The sequence below is a fragment of the Mustela nivalis genome (genome assembly GCF_964662115.1).
Source record: "Mustela nivalis genome assembly, chromosome: 1".
Classification (NCBI taxonomy): domain Eukaryota; kingdom Metazoa; phylum Chordata; class Mammalia; order Carnivora; family Mustelidae; genus Mustela; species Mustela nivalis.
Genome location: NC_139020.1, coordinates 193,659,314 through 193,674,675, shown reverse-complemented (window position 1 = coordinate 193,674,675; position 15,362 = coordinate 193,659,314). Strand labels below are relative to the sequence as shown.

Genomic DNA, 15,362 nt, shown 5'->3' with positions numbered 1-15,362 from the left:
TTCTAACGGGTTCTTCACGATTTCCTAACATGCACGTGTGTGTGCGCGTGCGCGCGTGCGTGTGTGTATGTCCATTCCAGCCTCTGGCCTGTGCGGTGTACTGGGCCAGGACCAGGCTCTTTGGGCCACCGAAGTCCTGGATTTCGTTGGTAACCCAGGAAGAGATGACCATTCTGAGGAGGGAGCAAGCAGTCCCAGGCTACTCCAGCCTTCGAGAAGCTCCACCGGCGCAAGGTCAATGACAGTGAATCTGCTTTGGGCACAGGTATGGAGTGTGCAAACCTTTCTGGAAGGGAATGGACACATCTGGGCTTTAAAGGGCCGCCTTTCATCTCCACAGTCTCACTTCTTGGAATTTAACCAGAAGAGAAGTCTTCACGACTACAAAAAGGCAAGCAGAAGAGGTCCGACCCGAGTGGTTTCCACCACCAGCAAGCAATGATAAAACCTAACTGTCAGGGGGCGCCTGGGTGGCTCAGTGGATTAAGCCGCTGCCTTCGGCTCAGGTCATGATCTCAGTGTCCTGGGATCGAGCCCCGCATCGGGCTCTTTGCTCAGCGGGAGCCTGCTTCTCTCTCTCTCTGCCTGACTCTCCGCCTACTTGTGATTTCTCTCTCTGTCAAATAAATAAATAAAATCTTTAAAAAAAAAAAAAAAAACCTAACTGTCAGGGCGCCTGGGTGGCTCAGCGGGTTAAAGCCTTGGCCTTCGGCTCAGGTCATGATCCCAGGGTCTTGGAATCAAGCCCCATACAGGCTTTCTGCTCAGAGGAGCCTGCTTCCCTTCCTCTCTCTCTGCCCCCCCCTCTGCCTGCCTCTGATCTCTGTCAAATTAATAAATTTTAAAAAAAATCTTTAAAAACAAAAACCTAACCGTCTACCAAGAGGGGATGGCAGAGTGAAAGAATGGGCCCAGCCACAGCAAAGGACCTGTTAAGCTTCTGAACAGTGACCATGTAGACACAGCCTGAGCAGACCCGAGCACGAAGCTCGGCTCCTAGTGACCGTGGAGGCCTTTAGTGCCCCAAAAGAGGCACTGTCCCTGGAGGTACCGCCTTCACACCTGGTTCTGTGCCCTCAGATGCCAGGAGGTGACAGCAGTCACCCCACATCTGGGGGGGTCCCCCATCCGATCAGGAGAGACACCACACCGACGAAATCCCCTTGCCTAAACACTCAAACCGGAATCTGCTCACATTTCTGGATCCACCCACCAATTCAGAAGAAAGTCAGAGGAGCACCGAAAAGGCCACCTAGAAACCCGGTCAGGGGAATGCCATACATCTCTTCAAGAACAGATTCCAGTGAAAAATAAATGAGACAAGGGGAGAAGAGCAAAGAAATCTCAACACTAAGTCATGATCTTACTAGATCCTAGGAACGTGAACACCGGCTGGATTTTTGAGGAGGGTAAGAAAATCCCTGCTTGTCGGATGGGACACTGGCCCGGTGTCCCACTGACACGGTTATGGCGTCTGAAACCCACCTCCCACCCAGATATGACCGGATGCAGGAGAGCCGGCCCACACGCTGCTGCCGATGGTCTGGGGAAGATAAGCGCAGAATCGGAAGTCAGAGTTGAGAAACCCACGGCAATTTCACACAGTGGCTTTGTCTGTGGGGTTCCCTCGTATAATGATGGGCTTTCTGAAAAGGAAAGGAGCTGCTGGCCAAGGTCCTTGGGTTCCAGCCCCAAAGCGGTCACTGCATGTGGCTTATTTAGCCCCTCTGGATCTTAGTTTTCCCATCTATACAATGGGAACAGAGCCACGTCTTTCTTAGGTTTGCTGGGAGAGCAAAAGTTAGTAAGAACCAAAAAACACCCTTCAAAAAATGAAAAGTGCCAAACCAAAGCCCACAGCGACTTTGTCACAACCCCAGTGTGGCCAGGGTCGGGTCCTCGCCCCACTACCCACATAGCCCCACTCGCCCTGCTTCCCCCTCCATCAGGTGCCACCAGGGCCAATAATAATACCACTGATAATAGATTAATTCACGTATCACCGGTCAAAACATAGATCATCAACCCTGCTCTGTGCACCCGGAGTCTCCAGTAAACCTCCCGAGAGCACCCCGTGGACAGATGAGGCTTGGGCAGAACAGCGGTCCCTGCCCCCGTGTCCCGACCGGCTTCAGGCTGCCATGTGACAACACAGGCCAACACCGTGCAGGTGCACATGGGCCGGGATCTCACGGGCCTTCCTCCTGGGACAGGCCCAAGTCCTAGTGCACTGTTCTGGGCCCGCCCCTCCCCACTGCAGCAGAGCAGTTCTTCTCCACTGTGTGGCCCTGCGGGGAACAGTGGGGTGCGGTGCAGGCCTTCCATGTGGCTTCCCGTTGACTCAAAGCAGCCTTTGACCCTGCAAAGCTCAACCAGCCGGAGCAGAGGGGTCGGAGGGCTACCGAGGGCAGGGGTGCGCCCAACGGCCACAGGTCCCAGCTTAGGTGGGCCGCCGAGGCCCTGGGAAGCTGCCAGAAACTGCTTGCTCTTCACTAGACAATGAGTCCACTGTTGACTGGCCGGGGCCTTGATTAATATTTGCAAAAGGAGCACAGTGGAAAATTCCATCTGGGCGGAGGCGGGCCACGGGGCATGTCAACAACCTCAACGGCCTTGTTCTCGCAGGGATGGATGAGGCTGAGAAAACAAAGGCCTGACAGAGGTGACAGGACCTGAGGCTGTCAGGGCCCTTGGGTCCAGAGGAAGTCCCTTACTTGGGTCCCAGAGGCACTAATGTGGTTTTTTTTGTCCTGCCTTCCCTGACCCCAAATTTACACGGCATCTTGAAACCCTTCAACTTTCTTCCTATCTCCTCAGAGTCTCCAACAGCCCTGCCCGGCCCGGAGAGGAGATGTGTCCGCCCCAGGTCACAGACAGGGAAACTGGGGCTCCATGGGCAGCAGCTGGTGCGCAGCACAGCCAGGCAAGCCCTGGCAGCCCAGAGCCTGACCCGGGGAGTCTGGGGTCAGGACCCCCATGCACGAGCGGCCGTCTTGTGGGCTCCGGGAGGGGCCCTGACCATCAGTCCGCCAGAGGAGGAGGAAGAGGCGAAAGAGGAAGAAGCCCAGAGCGGCTCTCCTGGGTAGCCAGGTTCGTAAGCACCACCTGGGGGGAAGGGGTGCATCCACGGGGCCTCCTAAATCCCCTGAACTGAGGCCCTTTGACAAACCCAAAACAGGCAGAATTCCTGGCTGCAGGGCCCAGGCCCGAGGACCTGCAAGGTTCCTTCCCTCCCAGGCTTGGCTCACCTCTCCAGCGGACGGCACTTCACTCTCTTCTCCGCCCCACGGTACAGGAAAGGAAACTGAGGCTCTGGGGAGAGCAGTGACTTGCCACAGGTCACAGAGAGAAAGGGGACATGGAGACCACTGGGGATTCAGTGGCCCTGCCTCCGGTTTATAAAACCCTCACGTGGGGCACCTGGGTGGCTCAGTCGTTAAGTGTCTGCTTTCCGATCAGGTCAGGATCCCAGGGTTCTGGGATCAAGCCCCGCCTCAGGCTTCTTGCTCAGCCGGAAGCCTGCTTCTCCCTTTCCCACTCCCCCTGCTTGTGTTCCCTCTCTCGCTATCTCTCTGTCAAATAAATAAATAAAAATAAAATATAATAAAGCCACAGCGTTATTGGACCTATGTAGCCAAAGAAATGGTGTCCCTTTCAGCAGGGCCCTCAAAGGCTCCATGCTTGATTCACAAGGACACTTTTTGGAATGACCTTCCAAGCCAGTGTGGACCCCCGGCCCCCGCCCAAGAAAACAGGCAGCTATAGCTCACTTGCCCACAGGGAACACCAGCTGTGGCTGCGGGGCCTTCCTCTCCACACCTCACCCCGCAGTCCTGTGTGCAGAGCCGGCGGTGGGCATCCGCACCATCCGGGAGCCCCAGAGGGTCAGGGCGGTGTCGGCACCGTGCCCCAGACCTCCTCCCCCAGGGCCCCTCCATCCAACCCCTCCACCCCATGCTCAGTGACTTCCAAACCAAACTCACCTCCCCCCCTTCAGCCACCAGCTCCTTCCCCTGTACAAGGAACCCCCACCTCTTCTTTCTTAAAACCACCCCAACTCCACTCCCATCTCTGAACCCACTTTCTCCCCTTCTTGGCAAAGCCACCCAGATGCCCAGTGATGTAAGTCAGGCCAACCCTGACCATTTGATCCAGGGGGGCTGCTCCCTCACCCCTGGATTTGCTCCCCCCATATATGTCTGACTCATAAACCCTACCTCCCGGTTTTATCTCTGTAACCCTGCTTGTCCCCGAAACCCTCGCACTCAGCCCCGCGCTCCCACAGCAAGGCTTGCTGGGGCACACAGCTGTATACAGCCGGCGCAGCTCAGAGCCTGGCCCATGACACTCAGCTGTTCACCAAGGGAATACATACCTTCTTGCTGGTCTTGGGAGGGGCAGGCCTCCCACTGCCCTGCACAGCCACCCAGGTGGCCTTTATAAGGCTTAAAACTGTACCCCCCACCTAAAACTCTGCTGTCGCTCCTTGGCACCACGGGACAAAGTTCAGGATCTCCACCTGGCCTGTGAGGCTGTCTCCAACAGCAATTTCACGGCAGGGCGGGAACACATGCCCTTGAACGTGCACTCATCTCATTCATTCTTGGCCCGAGAGTGCCCATCTGCCAGCAACTGTGTGTCATTCACCTTTGCACCCCAGGACTGGCACCCTACTGGTGTTTGCTGAGAAGACAGATAATTATCGGAGCTGGAAATGGTCTCACGAACCACAGGGCTCAAAGCAATTCGGAGAGGTTGAGTAAGGGGCCGAAGGTGAGGCAGCCCCAGGCAAGGATGAGCCAACGGCCTCACCTGAGCCCCTCTCCCTGGTCAGGAATTAGACCCGTCCTCTAGAGACATCACCTGGAGCCCCACACAGACGCAGGCCAGAGCCTCAGGTGACCTTGAGGCTGGGTCCAGTCCACACAGGCCCAAATCTGAACCCCACAGGTGAGCCAGGCTTGGCACACAGTAGGACCGCAGCAAAGAGAAAAAACAGCTGTTTGACAAAGTCAACTTCTTGCCAGCTGACAGCTCCCTCCAGAAGTCTCACTGCCCTCCCTAGGCCTTGGTCTCTTCATCTGTAGAATGGCGCTAACAAGGCCTGCAAGTTCAAGTGGCCTTGAGTGGATCCCCTTAACCTTGTCCTTTGCAAGCAGAGGGGACGGAAGCAGCGGAGTTTCGAGCTCTGCGATCCACCGGCAGCCTAATTTTTGTTAACCTGTCCTCACATCACTGTGTCTCAAAGGATGATTTCAGCAGCCAGCTGGCGTCAAAACTACTGTGGGCCAGAGCTCAGCGGAACCCAGGGGTCCCCTCGGAATCTGAGGGCGGGCCCGGGATTTGCATTTAAGGCGGCACAGAGACTCCTGGGCGCAGTGAAACCCGCGCGGCTGCAAGCCCACGGCAGCCCCGGCTTCCGCCTTCCGAGACCCAAGAGTTCGTGTCGGACCTCGTTTTGTGGAAATAAACACACACCAGAGAAGCTGGGGGTGGGGGTGGGGGAGGGGGGATTTCGATCACCCGAACAACATACAACTTAGTTCCTGCTTAGAACTAGTTCTCCAAAGAACTCCACGAGGCTTCGGATGCCCGCGTCCCCCGCGCCAGCCCTTTGGTTTCGGGGGCTGGGCCTCTGCGTAAAGTGGGGCTCCAGCCTTGGCGGCCAGCCCGGCTCTTCCCGACTCCCCCGCTCCCCCGCCCGAGGCCGCCCGGGGCTCCCGGACTGCGGTCAGGCCAGAGGGCGGGCGGCCGGCGGGTCGGAGGGTCGGGGCATGTCCCCCGCTACTTACCCTCGGCGGCCGGAACGGGGGGGCTGCGGCGGAGCGGGAGGCAGCGAACCGGCCCCGGGCCCCGCTCCCCTCTAACTGGCGGTGCCGGCGTCCAGCGCGCTCTCGGCGGCCTGCAGGGGAACCGCGGGCCGGCGGGCGGGCGGTTCGACTCGGGCCCGCCCGAGGGCGCGTGTGCAATCGCGCACCTGGCTCAGTGCTCGCACGTGTGCGCGGGGCCCCGGGAGCGCCGCGCCGGCTGGTGCTGGGCGGGTCAGGTGCCCCGCGGTGCTGGGACGCGGCCCATCCCGGCGAGCCCCGGCAGGCCAGGGCGCTCCTGCGTTCCCCACCCAGGGAGGGGTCCGCCCTCGGCCCCGAGCGTCGGGCCGGGGCGGTGCTGTGGGAGGCGGGGCCCCCGAGGGGTGGCCCGGGGCGCCGAGTTAAGAGCGCGGCCGCCTGGAGGCTAGCTCGGGCTTCGCGATGTCGCTCGTGCTGCTGAGCCTGGCTACGCTGTGCTGGGGAGCGGCGTCCCCAGAGCCGGTAAGCCTCCGCCCGTGCCCCTTTCTTGCGTTCGGTCCCTCCAGCCCGGACCCCGACGGCGTCCGATGCCCCCCCCCCCCTCCCCGCGCGCCCCAACTCAAGCCGGTTCACGGAGGGCCGCCTGAGAAGGGGCACGTCCGCACCCCCTGGGGCCGCCCGAAGGGTCCTGGCCAGGCTGCCCTGGGCCTCAGGTTGCTGGAGCTAGGGGCGTCGTCAGATGGACCCGGACTCAAATGCCAGCTAGCGTTCTAGACTCAGTCATTCACGCTCCCCGAGGCTCCGTGTCCTCGTCTATAAAGGGAAGAGTCATACCCAGCTCACTCGGATCTAGTGAGAAGCAGCGACAGGGCGTGCAAGACGGCTGCAAAGAGCGTGGCACGTAGTAGGTGCTCAATCAACATTGTTATTGTTCGCAGTCTTGAGGGCTGCCCCACTTTGGGCGCAAGAACCGTATCTCCATCACCACTTGCCCTTTTTGCCATGTTGATGCCCACTGGGGTAATATGACCCTGGAGCTGGGGAGCTTTCGGACTCTGGCTGGGTTTCCTTTCTTCCCCAGTGCCCTGAAGGATTGAGGGAATCTTCTGGGTTACCAACGAAGGAGAATCTCCCAAAGAGCGTTTGAACCTATATCTCTGCCCTCCTAGCATAGCATAGCGCATAAAAGCTGGTGGTAACTTGTTGATGGCTATGGAAAGATAAGCCGCATTCATGTTACCTGATGTCTCCCCTACTATCCTTGTTGCTTTGCTTCTTCCAAAATTTGTCTCTCCAGCCCTTTGACTAGAACTCAGCTCCCACTATAGTGGCTTGTTAAAAAAAAAAAGAAGAAGAAGAAGAAGAAGGAAAAAAAAGTCTGATATTACATGGAGTTCAGCTGTAAAAAGACAAAGATGAGGGACTAACAAACCCGGATTACTCAAACCATCAAAAGCCTTGCCTTCTTTCATACAAGATTTTGGAAATGTTCAGGCTGAGAGGTATCAGATAGCAAATTGCTGGCCTTTTAGCCTATAGGGTCTTGTTATTGGAACTTGCTGCTGCCTGAAAGTTAACTATTTTAGGTCCAGCATTTTATTCCAAAACGAAAGTACTAATTATTATTATTATGACTATTATTATTATTATTAATTTTATTTATTTATTTATTTATTTATTTATTTTTTGCTTAAAAAGACATGAGCCATTACCTCCAAGGGATGTAGTACTGGCCTTCCTTGGACACTAATGATACATACTTATTTTTTAAAAGCTCTTTTATCTTTTAAAAAGATAACAGGATGAAATCACAGTCACAGCTGAGTTCGTATCAGAGGAGGACTATTTAAAAGGCCCTGGGAAGGCACCATGGCCTGCCTGCAGTTGTGGCTTGCTCCTGTTTATCTTCTTCGCACAGCTTGGTCCTTAACCTGGGGAGAATCAATAAATACTCTAGATGGTCCTGAAAATCTGCAGTTGAACAACAGAGTGTGAAGGGGTCTTCATGACAGTCCAGAGTCACCCCTGCTTATAGCAGGGGAAATGGGGTGAGGCACAGAGAGGGGCGGCGACCCATCTCTAGTTTTTAAGTGAGGTGACGAGCAGGCTTGAAGATCAAGTACGTAATAGCTAATGTCAGGTTCATCCTAGCCTACAAAGCTTAGCTCAGTCTCTCCCAAACTGAAGTGGACTCACCCCAGCTTTTCTCCAAAAGTTTGCCACTTACATATGCATTTTAAGAAAAAAGATGGTTTTAGGGCCCCCCTGGGTGGCTCAGTCGGTTAAGTGTCTGCTTCGGCTCAGGTCATGATCCCAGAGTCCTGGGATCAAGTCCTGCATTGGCTCTCTGCTTGGTGGGGAGCCTGCTTCTCCCTCTGCCTCTGCCTGCTGCTCCCCCGCTTGTGCTCTGTCAAATAAATAAAATCTTTAAAAAAGAAAAGGAAAAAGATGGTGTTTTGTCTAATTTGGCAAATGAAGGCTTAGGGTTTGCTAGCATTCAACATGACACTTTCTTTCTCTCTTGCAGACGATTCAGTGTGGCTCTGAGCCCGGTAGGTGTGCTAGGGAATGGGTATTTGGGGCTTTACACTGACAGAGCCGTTGGACTTTTAGGGGGTCCAAGTCCAGGCAATGGGTCATGGGAGACCAGGTACAGAGTGAAACATTGCTTCGTTAGCTGATGTGGGCGAAGTGTCTCCCTGGCAAGGCAGAGCTCCCAGTGTTTCATATGGGCTGGCTCCCTGGCCAATAGGAGGGGCACAGGCAGCAGCAATCACCATTTAGGGGGAAGGAAGCGGGCCACTTCTGGGAGATCAAATGCTGTGATAGGCGGTCACTTACAGTTGAGAACAGGAAGCCAGTGTTTCAGAGAAGAAGGAGTGTTTGAGATGGTGGTATTTGAAGGGTGGGTGGGGTCTTGCCCAAGAAATAGGGATGGAAAGGATGAGCTGGAGGAGAGATGGTACCGGCGAGGATTAGGAGGTAGGAAGGGCAGGTGTGGGCCAGCGGGCTGGAGTGCAGGCTGAGGTGCTCCGAAGGCAGGACCGACCTAACGAGCAGGTCAGATTCATAGGACAGGCCCGTGGAGCGGTCCTGAGTGCCCTGTGGGCTGGAGCCTGAAATCTCCGCCATAAATCAGGCAAGCACTAAGAAAGATCAGGCCTGGCCTGCCTTAGCAGCAGGAAGAGATGAATCATGACCGAAGGACAGGTCAGGGTGGGACAGTGAGATGAGATGGCACTGGACGGGGCCAGGAGAAGAGTGTCCCAAGCAGTTTTGCCTCTTCCCAGGACCGTCTCCAGAGTGGATGGTCCAACACACTCTGACCCCAGGAGACTTGGGGGACCTCCGAGTGGAGCCTGTTACAAGCGGCGTTGCAATGGACAACTATTCCATCTCGATGAACATCAGCTGGAGACTCCGGGCTGATGGTAAGTTGGTACCAAGCAATAAAGCCTGAAGCGTCCAGTAGAGCAGAGAAGTGCAGACTGTGCAGCCCAGTCATCCCACCCCTGGCAGAAACCCAACAATACAGACAAGGCGCACCCAATGCCTCCTACCGTGGTCTCCCTTCATCTGTGGTCTTGCTTTCCGTGGCTAAATGTGGGGCCAGCCGGAGTCTGGAAGCGATGAGCCTCCTTCTGACCTACCTTCTGCAGGTCCACAGGGGCCCAACGCTCTGTCACCGGGTGTCTGCCATTCCCCTCCCTTACCTCCGTGCGCAGAAGGGCGAGCCCAGTACAGTCAGACCGTTTCAGAGAGGCCACATTCACGGAACTTCTATTACCGTCTGTTTGTTAGAACGGTTCTATTGTTATTAATGCTCACTCTTGCTGCGCTGGGTTTATAAACTTTAGCAGAGGTATGTATGTGGAGGAAAACACGGAGGATATATGAGAGTTTGGGACTTCCCACAGCTTCAGGCCTCCACTGTGGGTCTTGGAACATGTGCCCTGCAGACAAGAGGGGACTACTGTTCTAGGTGATTCCTGGTAGCATTATTCTAATAACAGTCCCAGACTGGGACGCATCAGAGGCCTGCCGACAGTAGAATTACAAAACCAATCCAGGGCAGCGATGAGCGTGAACGACCTGTAGCTAAACCCAGCGCGGGTGAATCTCATGGACCAGAGGAGCCAGACCCAGGAGTCCACACGCACATCTGAACGCAAACCCGAGCGGCTAGTATAAGTCATGGCCGTGGTGACTCTTGGCTCAGGAGAGGCTGGCAGGAAGCATGAAGGGCACTCCCAGGCTGTTTCTCGGCCTCGGTGCTGACTGCACGAGTGCGATCACTCACCACGGGGTCTACTTCGGATCTGTGTTCTCTCCTGTATGTCCTTTCACTTCATGGAGGAAAACTGAGATGATCGCCCTGAGTTTAGGGCAAGTGCTGGCTCAGGTTCATTACTCTTCCGTTTCCCACATGGCATCGTGAAGGTTCTGGCATTGCCCCAAGGCAGCTTGTGAGTTCCTCCCGTGAACCAACCCTGCGGACCAAGAGCCCGTTACCCTGGTTTCCACTGGCTTGATTCTGTTAAAGTCCACCACGTCAGGCATCCAGGAAGGCCTGGCACAGACCTAGGGGAGGCAGCTACTGTTACCATGCGGGAGGGCTCTCAGGGGGCTGGGGGCGGCACGCTCAGCCACAGGGGCACAGGGGCATGGGCTCCTTGTCCCGGGCACCTGGAAAGGGGCTGTGCTCCATCTGAGTGGGACAGGGCCAGGGCGAGCAGGAGAGGGCCCTCAGGAGGGGCAGGAGGGCAGGGGCCCCGTGCCTCGCACAGGGCGGGCACCAGCATTTGTTAGCTGCTATTCCTGGGGAGCTGGGCCCTGAAGGAGTAGTGAGCCTTAGACAGGCAGGGAATGGGGGAGAGCAGGGGTGCTCAGAACTGGCATGGTCTTGGGGTGCCGCTCTGGGGGGGGGAGCCTGTTCTCCCTGACAGACTCGCACAGTAGTGCAGAGCTGGAGTCCCCTTGGCAGGACCCTGTGAGACTGGGGCTTCACTGTGCGGAGAAAAGAGCGTGTTCTTTTTAAAAAGAGTTTATTTATTTATTTGACAGACAGAGATCACAAGTAGGCAGAGAGGCAGGCGGGGAGTGGGGGGAGCAGACTCCCTGCTGATCCCTCGATCCCAGGACCCTGAGATCATGACCTGAGCCGAAGGCAGAGGCTTAATCCACTGAGCCACCCAGGCACCCCAAGAGTGTGGTCTTGAGAGCTGAGTCCACGTCTACCGCTGAGGAGCTCTGTAAGCTTAGGCAGGGCTCCCTGAAATCCCCCCACGCCTCCCGCGCCTCCCCTGTTACATGGGCACCGGGACACCTGCCTTCCGGGACGGTTGTATGAACTGAGATGGGTGGTGAGGCGTTCTAGCATCCGGCTGGCCATGAGTAGATGCTCGATCCACAACAGCCCTCTTGCCTTTCCCTACAGCCAGCATTCGCTTCCTGAAGGCCACCAAGATCTGCGTGACAGGCAAGAGCAGCGCGCGGTCCTACAGCTGCGTGAGATGCAATTACACGGAAGCTTTCCAGACTCAGACCCCACGGACCGGCGGCCGGGTGAGCACGTGGAGGGAGGCCCTGGCTAACTGTCCTTTCGGCTGGCCCCGTCACTTGGAGGGAGGCGGTGACCGCCTGGAGCTGGCTGCCTGGCCACTTCCGGCCTGTATGCCTTGGGCAAGTCAGCGTCTCCGGGCCTCAGTTTCCCCATCAGCAAAGTGAGGGGTGCTGAACTTAAATTCGATCCTGGCTCTAAAAGCTTATGCTTCTCTGATGCTGCGACTTACCCTGGCAAACTGTGCGGGCTACGTTCCCGAAGCAGACCTCAGCTGGAGACCTCCGTGTCAGCAGTAGGTTCAGGACAGGCAATTATAAATGAGAAAGACAGCACACGAAGGTGTGTGTTTCGGAAATTCAGGGGCTCTTTGCTTTGCCTTTCAGTGGACGTTTTCCTACACAGGCTTCCCTGTAGAGCCGAACACAGTCTACTTTATCGGGGCCCACAATATCCCCAATGCCAATATGAATGAAGACCCCCCCTCCATGTCTGTGAACTTCACCTCGCCAGGTAAGCCCCCCTCTCCACTCTGTCTGGCTGGGATGCCTGCCGCGGGGCGTCTGGTTTGGTTCAGAGAGGCTGGGGGGCCTTGGACAAAGCCTTTGGCCCCGCCGAGTCTGGTTTCCTCATCTGTGATGTACAGACGTAGTAACCGCACAGTAACTGTGTCTCCCTCACAGAGTGGGGGAGAGGAGTAAGTCAGATCATTTGTAGGGGACAGCCCATTCCTGCGTCAGACCCCATGCTGAGCATCTGACACGCAGCCTCTTACTGAAGCTTCCAACAACCCCGAGGTGGGGAGAGCCCCATTGCACAGATAAAGACCCGAGAGCTTCAGAAATTTGCCCTGGGTCACACACACACAGCCCAAGTGATGCTGGCTTTCCCACGCTGGTCGTTCTCAGTCAATGACTTTCACTGCTCTTAACGTTGAGGCAAAATGTTTCTTGCACAAAGTCTGTTCAGTCTGGGTTAGCAGGCTGTGGGGTCTGAGGAGCGGCTGGGTCTCAGCCTCCAGAGGATCCGGGGCTGTCGGCGAGAGGCAGGGTGGCACCGGGCTGAACACTGGGTCGTCTCCACTACTCCACAGCCCACAAGCAGCCCTCGAGTGTCACGCCTGCGGCGTCACACACGGGGCTGCCATGAGCGGGACAGAGGATCACGGGGTCGCGTGGGGAGGGTCCAGCATGGTGCCTGGCTACAGCAGTCCCCATGTCACCCTCACCTAGGCTGGGTCACCTCTTCTGTCTTCCAGGCCTGTCCTCTGTCCCTGGCGAAGCATCTAAGCCAAAGGGGGCAGTTCCCAATTCCTTGCTGTTCTTTGAACTCGAGGCCCAGGGTGTTCCAGATTTCTTGATGAGACCAAACCTCATTTTAAAAAACAGAAATGTCTGATTTTGGAATACGTTTGCAAAGATAGTACCAAGAGTGGTGTAGATGTCCAAAGCATTCCCAAGGGCTCTCACCCCGTGTCCCGCATCGGAACCTGTCATGTTACTGTGGTTACATGTGTCAAAACTAAGAAACCCACAGGGGTACACTTCCATTAACTAAACTCCAGACTTTATTGGGATGTCCCCTGCTTTTCCGTGAATGCCCGCTTTCTGCTCCAGTCACATTTAGTCCTTGCATCGCCTGTCTCCTCTGGTTGTGACAGGCTTCGAGTCTTAAGTCCTCATGACCTTGACAATCTGGAGGGGTGGCCGGGCATCCTAAGAATGTCCCCTAGTCTGGGTCGTCTGATGTTCATCTGCTGATGAGCCTGGGGATGTGGGTTTTTGGAGACCATGCAGAGGTGGAGTGTCCTTCCCACTGCCTCCTAGCAGGGGTGGGTGACATCACCACGATGTCGCTGCTATCTGCCAGCCATCTCCATTGACATCTACTGGCTTTCCATTTCTCCACTCCAGTTTTTGAAGACAAGTGACTCAATCTGCCCCACTCTGGGGTTGTGGGTGTGGCGTGTGGGTTAAGCTCCACCTCCTGGAAGGGGCAGTATTTACATATATTATCAAGGTTGAGTCTTCTCCTGGGGCTCACCGGTACTATTCTGATAAAGATTGTTTTAAAATCAGACTCTGGCTATCACTTTTGGGTGATCTGCTTAACAGTCAAATGTGAGCGTCCCATTTAAATTCGCTCTCTGAACCTCGCATCTTGAACGTTCTGGCCATTCGTGGCAAGTGTGGCAAGCCTGTGTTGTGTGTACTTGTTGGCAAGGAAGTGGGGCAGATACCTTTTTCTAAAACAAAACTTTCATTCAAATCTCCAGGCTGCCTAAGCCGCATAATGAGATACAAAAAAAAGTGCGTCGAGGCAGGTAAGTAAATACAGCATTTGCCTTTGTTACTAGAAGAAACTGGAGCCCACACAGCTCAGTCCATCTTCCACGAAGAAACTGAGGCCGAGAGTTGCACAGAGCAGGCTGACCCCCCGCTGGCACTGAGCCCACTGAATCAGCCTGTCCAGAGAAGGGCCGACGCTGAGTAGGTGTAGGCAGTGAGCAGCAGTCATAGGAGAACACCCACCGCCTTGGTGGAATGATAATTTCTGTCCCAACTGCACTGCTGGTGGTGCTGGCGGAAGGCTCTCCTGGTTGGAGGGGAATCCCTGAGTCCTCGCCCCTTCTGGGACAGCAACACCACTGACCTCTGGCCACAGGGGGCCTGGGAGCCTTCTGCTTGGATTAGCTAACATTCAAGGTGGGTGTGTTAGCTCAAGTCATGACCCAGAAGCGTATTCATCACCAGGGTTCCCCTCTCACATGCTAGGCTATTAGAATCTGCCACTGCCCTTTGAATTTTGGAGTAAGTCCCTTCCAGATAACCAGTCCCCAGTCTGGGGTCTTACAAGGGCGTGTGTAAATTTCTGGGAAATAGGGTCTTGGGACACTAAGGAGGCTGGTGGGATATGAGGGATCCATCCCTACCTTTTAGGTACCCCAACCCCACAAGGCATCCCCGCGCACCCTGTCAGACTGAGCCCCATGTGGCCTCCTCGGCACAAGGCCGACTTGGAGCTTTGTGTCTCTGCTCTGGCCCCCCACCAGGAGACATCTGGACTGTGGGGGGGGGGGGCACGGTGAGTGTGAGGAGCTCTGAGGACCTGCAGTCAGTCCTAGAGCCCCCACTCCTACAGACAGTTCTGAGCTAGGGCCCGAAATGCTCTCCCAGGTGGGGAAACAATCCATGCTATCATCTCTCAAGTTCCTGGAAGCGAACCTGGTGCTGATTTGCAAGTCACAACAGTCAACTGACTCTTTCCCACAGAGCAGGCCTGTCCAAGTACCTGCTAAGCGAGGAGGCATTTCCTTATTTCTTCACATTCAGTAAAGCCAGCAGAATGGTCTGATGAACCCAGAATGTTCTAGTAGCTGCAGTTCTGACCCTGAATTCACTGGCGTTATAATCTTAGCCCTATCTTGTGGCCTGTGGCTCCTCCTCCCCTTGACCCTACCCTTGACTCAAAATGGATGCTGAGAATAGAAGTGAGTAGTAGAACCAGATCTGTGGCTCCCACCACCCCCAGCCCAGGGAAGCTATCTTATGCAAAGAGTGACATGGGACCCCTAAACTTTCATGGGTAGCAGGTACTTTGAGGTTCTGGGAGCAAGGATTAGTACAAAGTACACTGCGCTGTCAAGCCCGTATCTCTTGGCTGCAAGTACGCCTGAGAACTTAGATTTTTGTCAAGCCTTTGGGGGACTTCAGTGAGCGACGCTTTGCAACTCCATCCCTGTGGTTCTCTCTTGACTCAGGAAGTCTGTGGGATCCCAACATCACCGCTTGCAAGAAGAACGGGACAGCCGTAGAAGTGAATTTTACAACCAGCCCCCTTGGAAACAAATACATGGCTCTCATCCAAAATAACGTTGTCATTGGGTTTTCTAACGTGCTGGAGGTACTTCTTCCCTTCATTTCCTAACACCACCCCCATCCTCGACCTCCAACCTTCCTCACCTTGGTGACGAAAAATGTAGAAACTCTAGGATGCCCTGAACAGGCTCTCAATGC

The 15,362-nt window shown here is 55.5% G+C and overlaps 2 protein-coding genes and 1 long non-coding RNA gene across 10 annotated transcripts in view; 2 read left to right on the top strand and 1 right to left on the bottom strand.

The window, feature by feature from the left end:
* CHDH (choline dehydrogenase) overlaps positions 1 to 6,282 on the bottom strand; it is a 38,354-nt gene extending 32,072 nt beyond the window's left edge. Inside the window, exons 1-2 of one of the 6 annotated variants that reach the window (XM_082743060.1) lie at positions 5,793 to 6,115; positions 1,486 to 1,543 (exon numbers count right to left, since the gene is read on the bottom strand). The gene's annotated coding sequence lies outside the window, so the exon portion shown is untranslated. Of the gene's footprint in view, positions 1 to 1,485; positions 1,544 to 1,590; positions 1,642 to 4,375; positions 4,489 to 5,792 lie in introns of those variants that run through there. The other 5 variants (XM_082743064.1, XM_082743059.1, XM_082743058.1 and 2 more) reach the window with 5 other exon arrangements.
* LOC309870751 lies at positions 2,342 to 3,599 on the top strand. 2 transcript variants are annotated; one of them, XR_014314794.1, is made up of 3 exons: positions 2,395 to 2,662; positions 2,818 to 3,090; positions 3,179 to 3,599. It is a non-coding gene; the product is annotated as an uncharacterized lncRNA (long non-coding RNA). The 2 variants fall into 2 exon arrangements; XR_014314793.1 differs by having other exon boundaries at positions 2,342 to 3,090.
* IL17RB (interleukin 17 receptor B) overlaps positions 6,225 to 15,362 on the top strand; it is a 14,442-nt gene continuing 5,304 nt past the window's right edge. The window contains exons 1-7 of one of the 2 annotated variants that reach the window (XM_082743143.1): positions 6,225 to 6,308; positions 8,314 to 8,338; positions 9,077 to 9,217; positions 11,224 to 11,351; positions 11,733 to 11,859; positions 13,622 to 13,669; positions 15,107 to 15,249. In XM_082743143.1, the coding sequence (XP_082599269.1) occupies positions 6,249 to 6,308; positions 8,314 to 8,338; positions 9,077 to 9,217; positions 11,224 to 11,351; positions 11,733 to 11,859; positions 13,622 to 13,669; positions 15,107 to 15,249 (672 nt within the window). In that variant the 5' untranslated portion in view covers positions 6,225 to 6,248. The remainder of the gene's footprint in view (positions 6,309 to 8,313; positions 8,339 to 9,076; positions 9,218 to 11,223; positions 11,352 to 11,732; positions 11,860 to 13,621; positions 13,670 to 15,106; positions 15,250 to 15,362) is intronic. The other variant, XM_082743144.1, reaches the window with a different exon arrangement.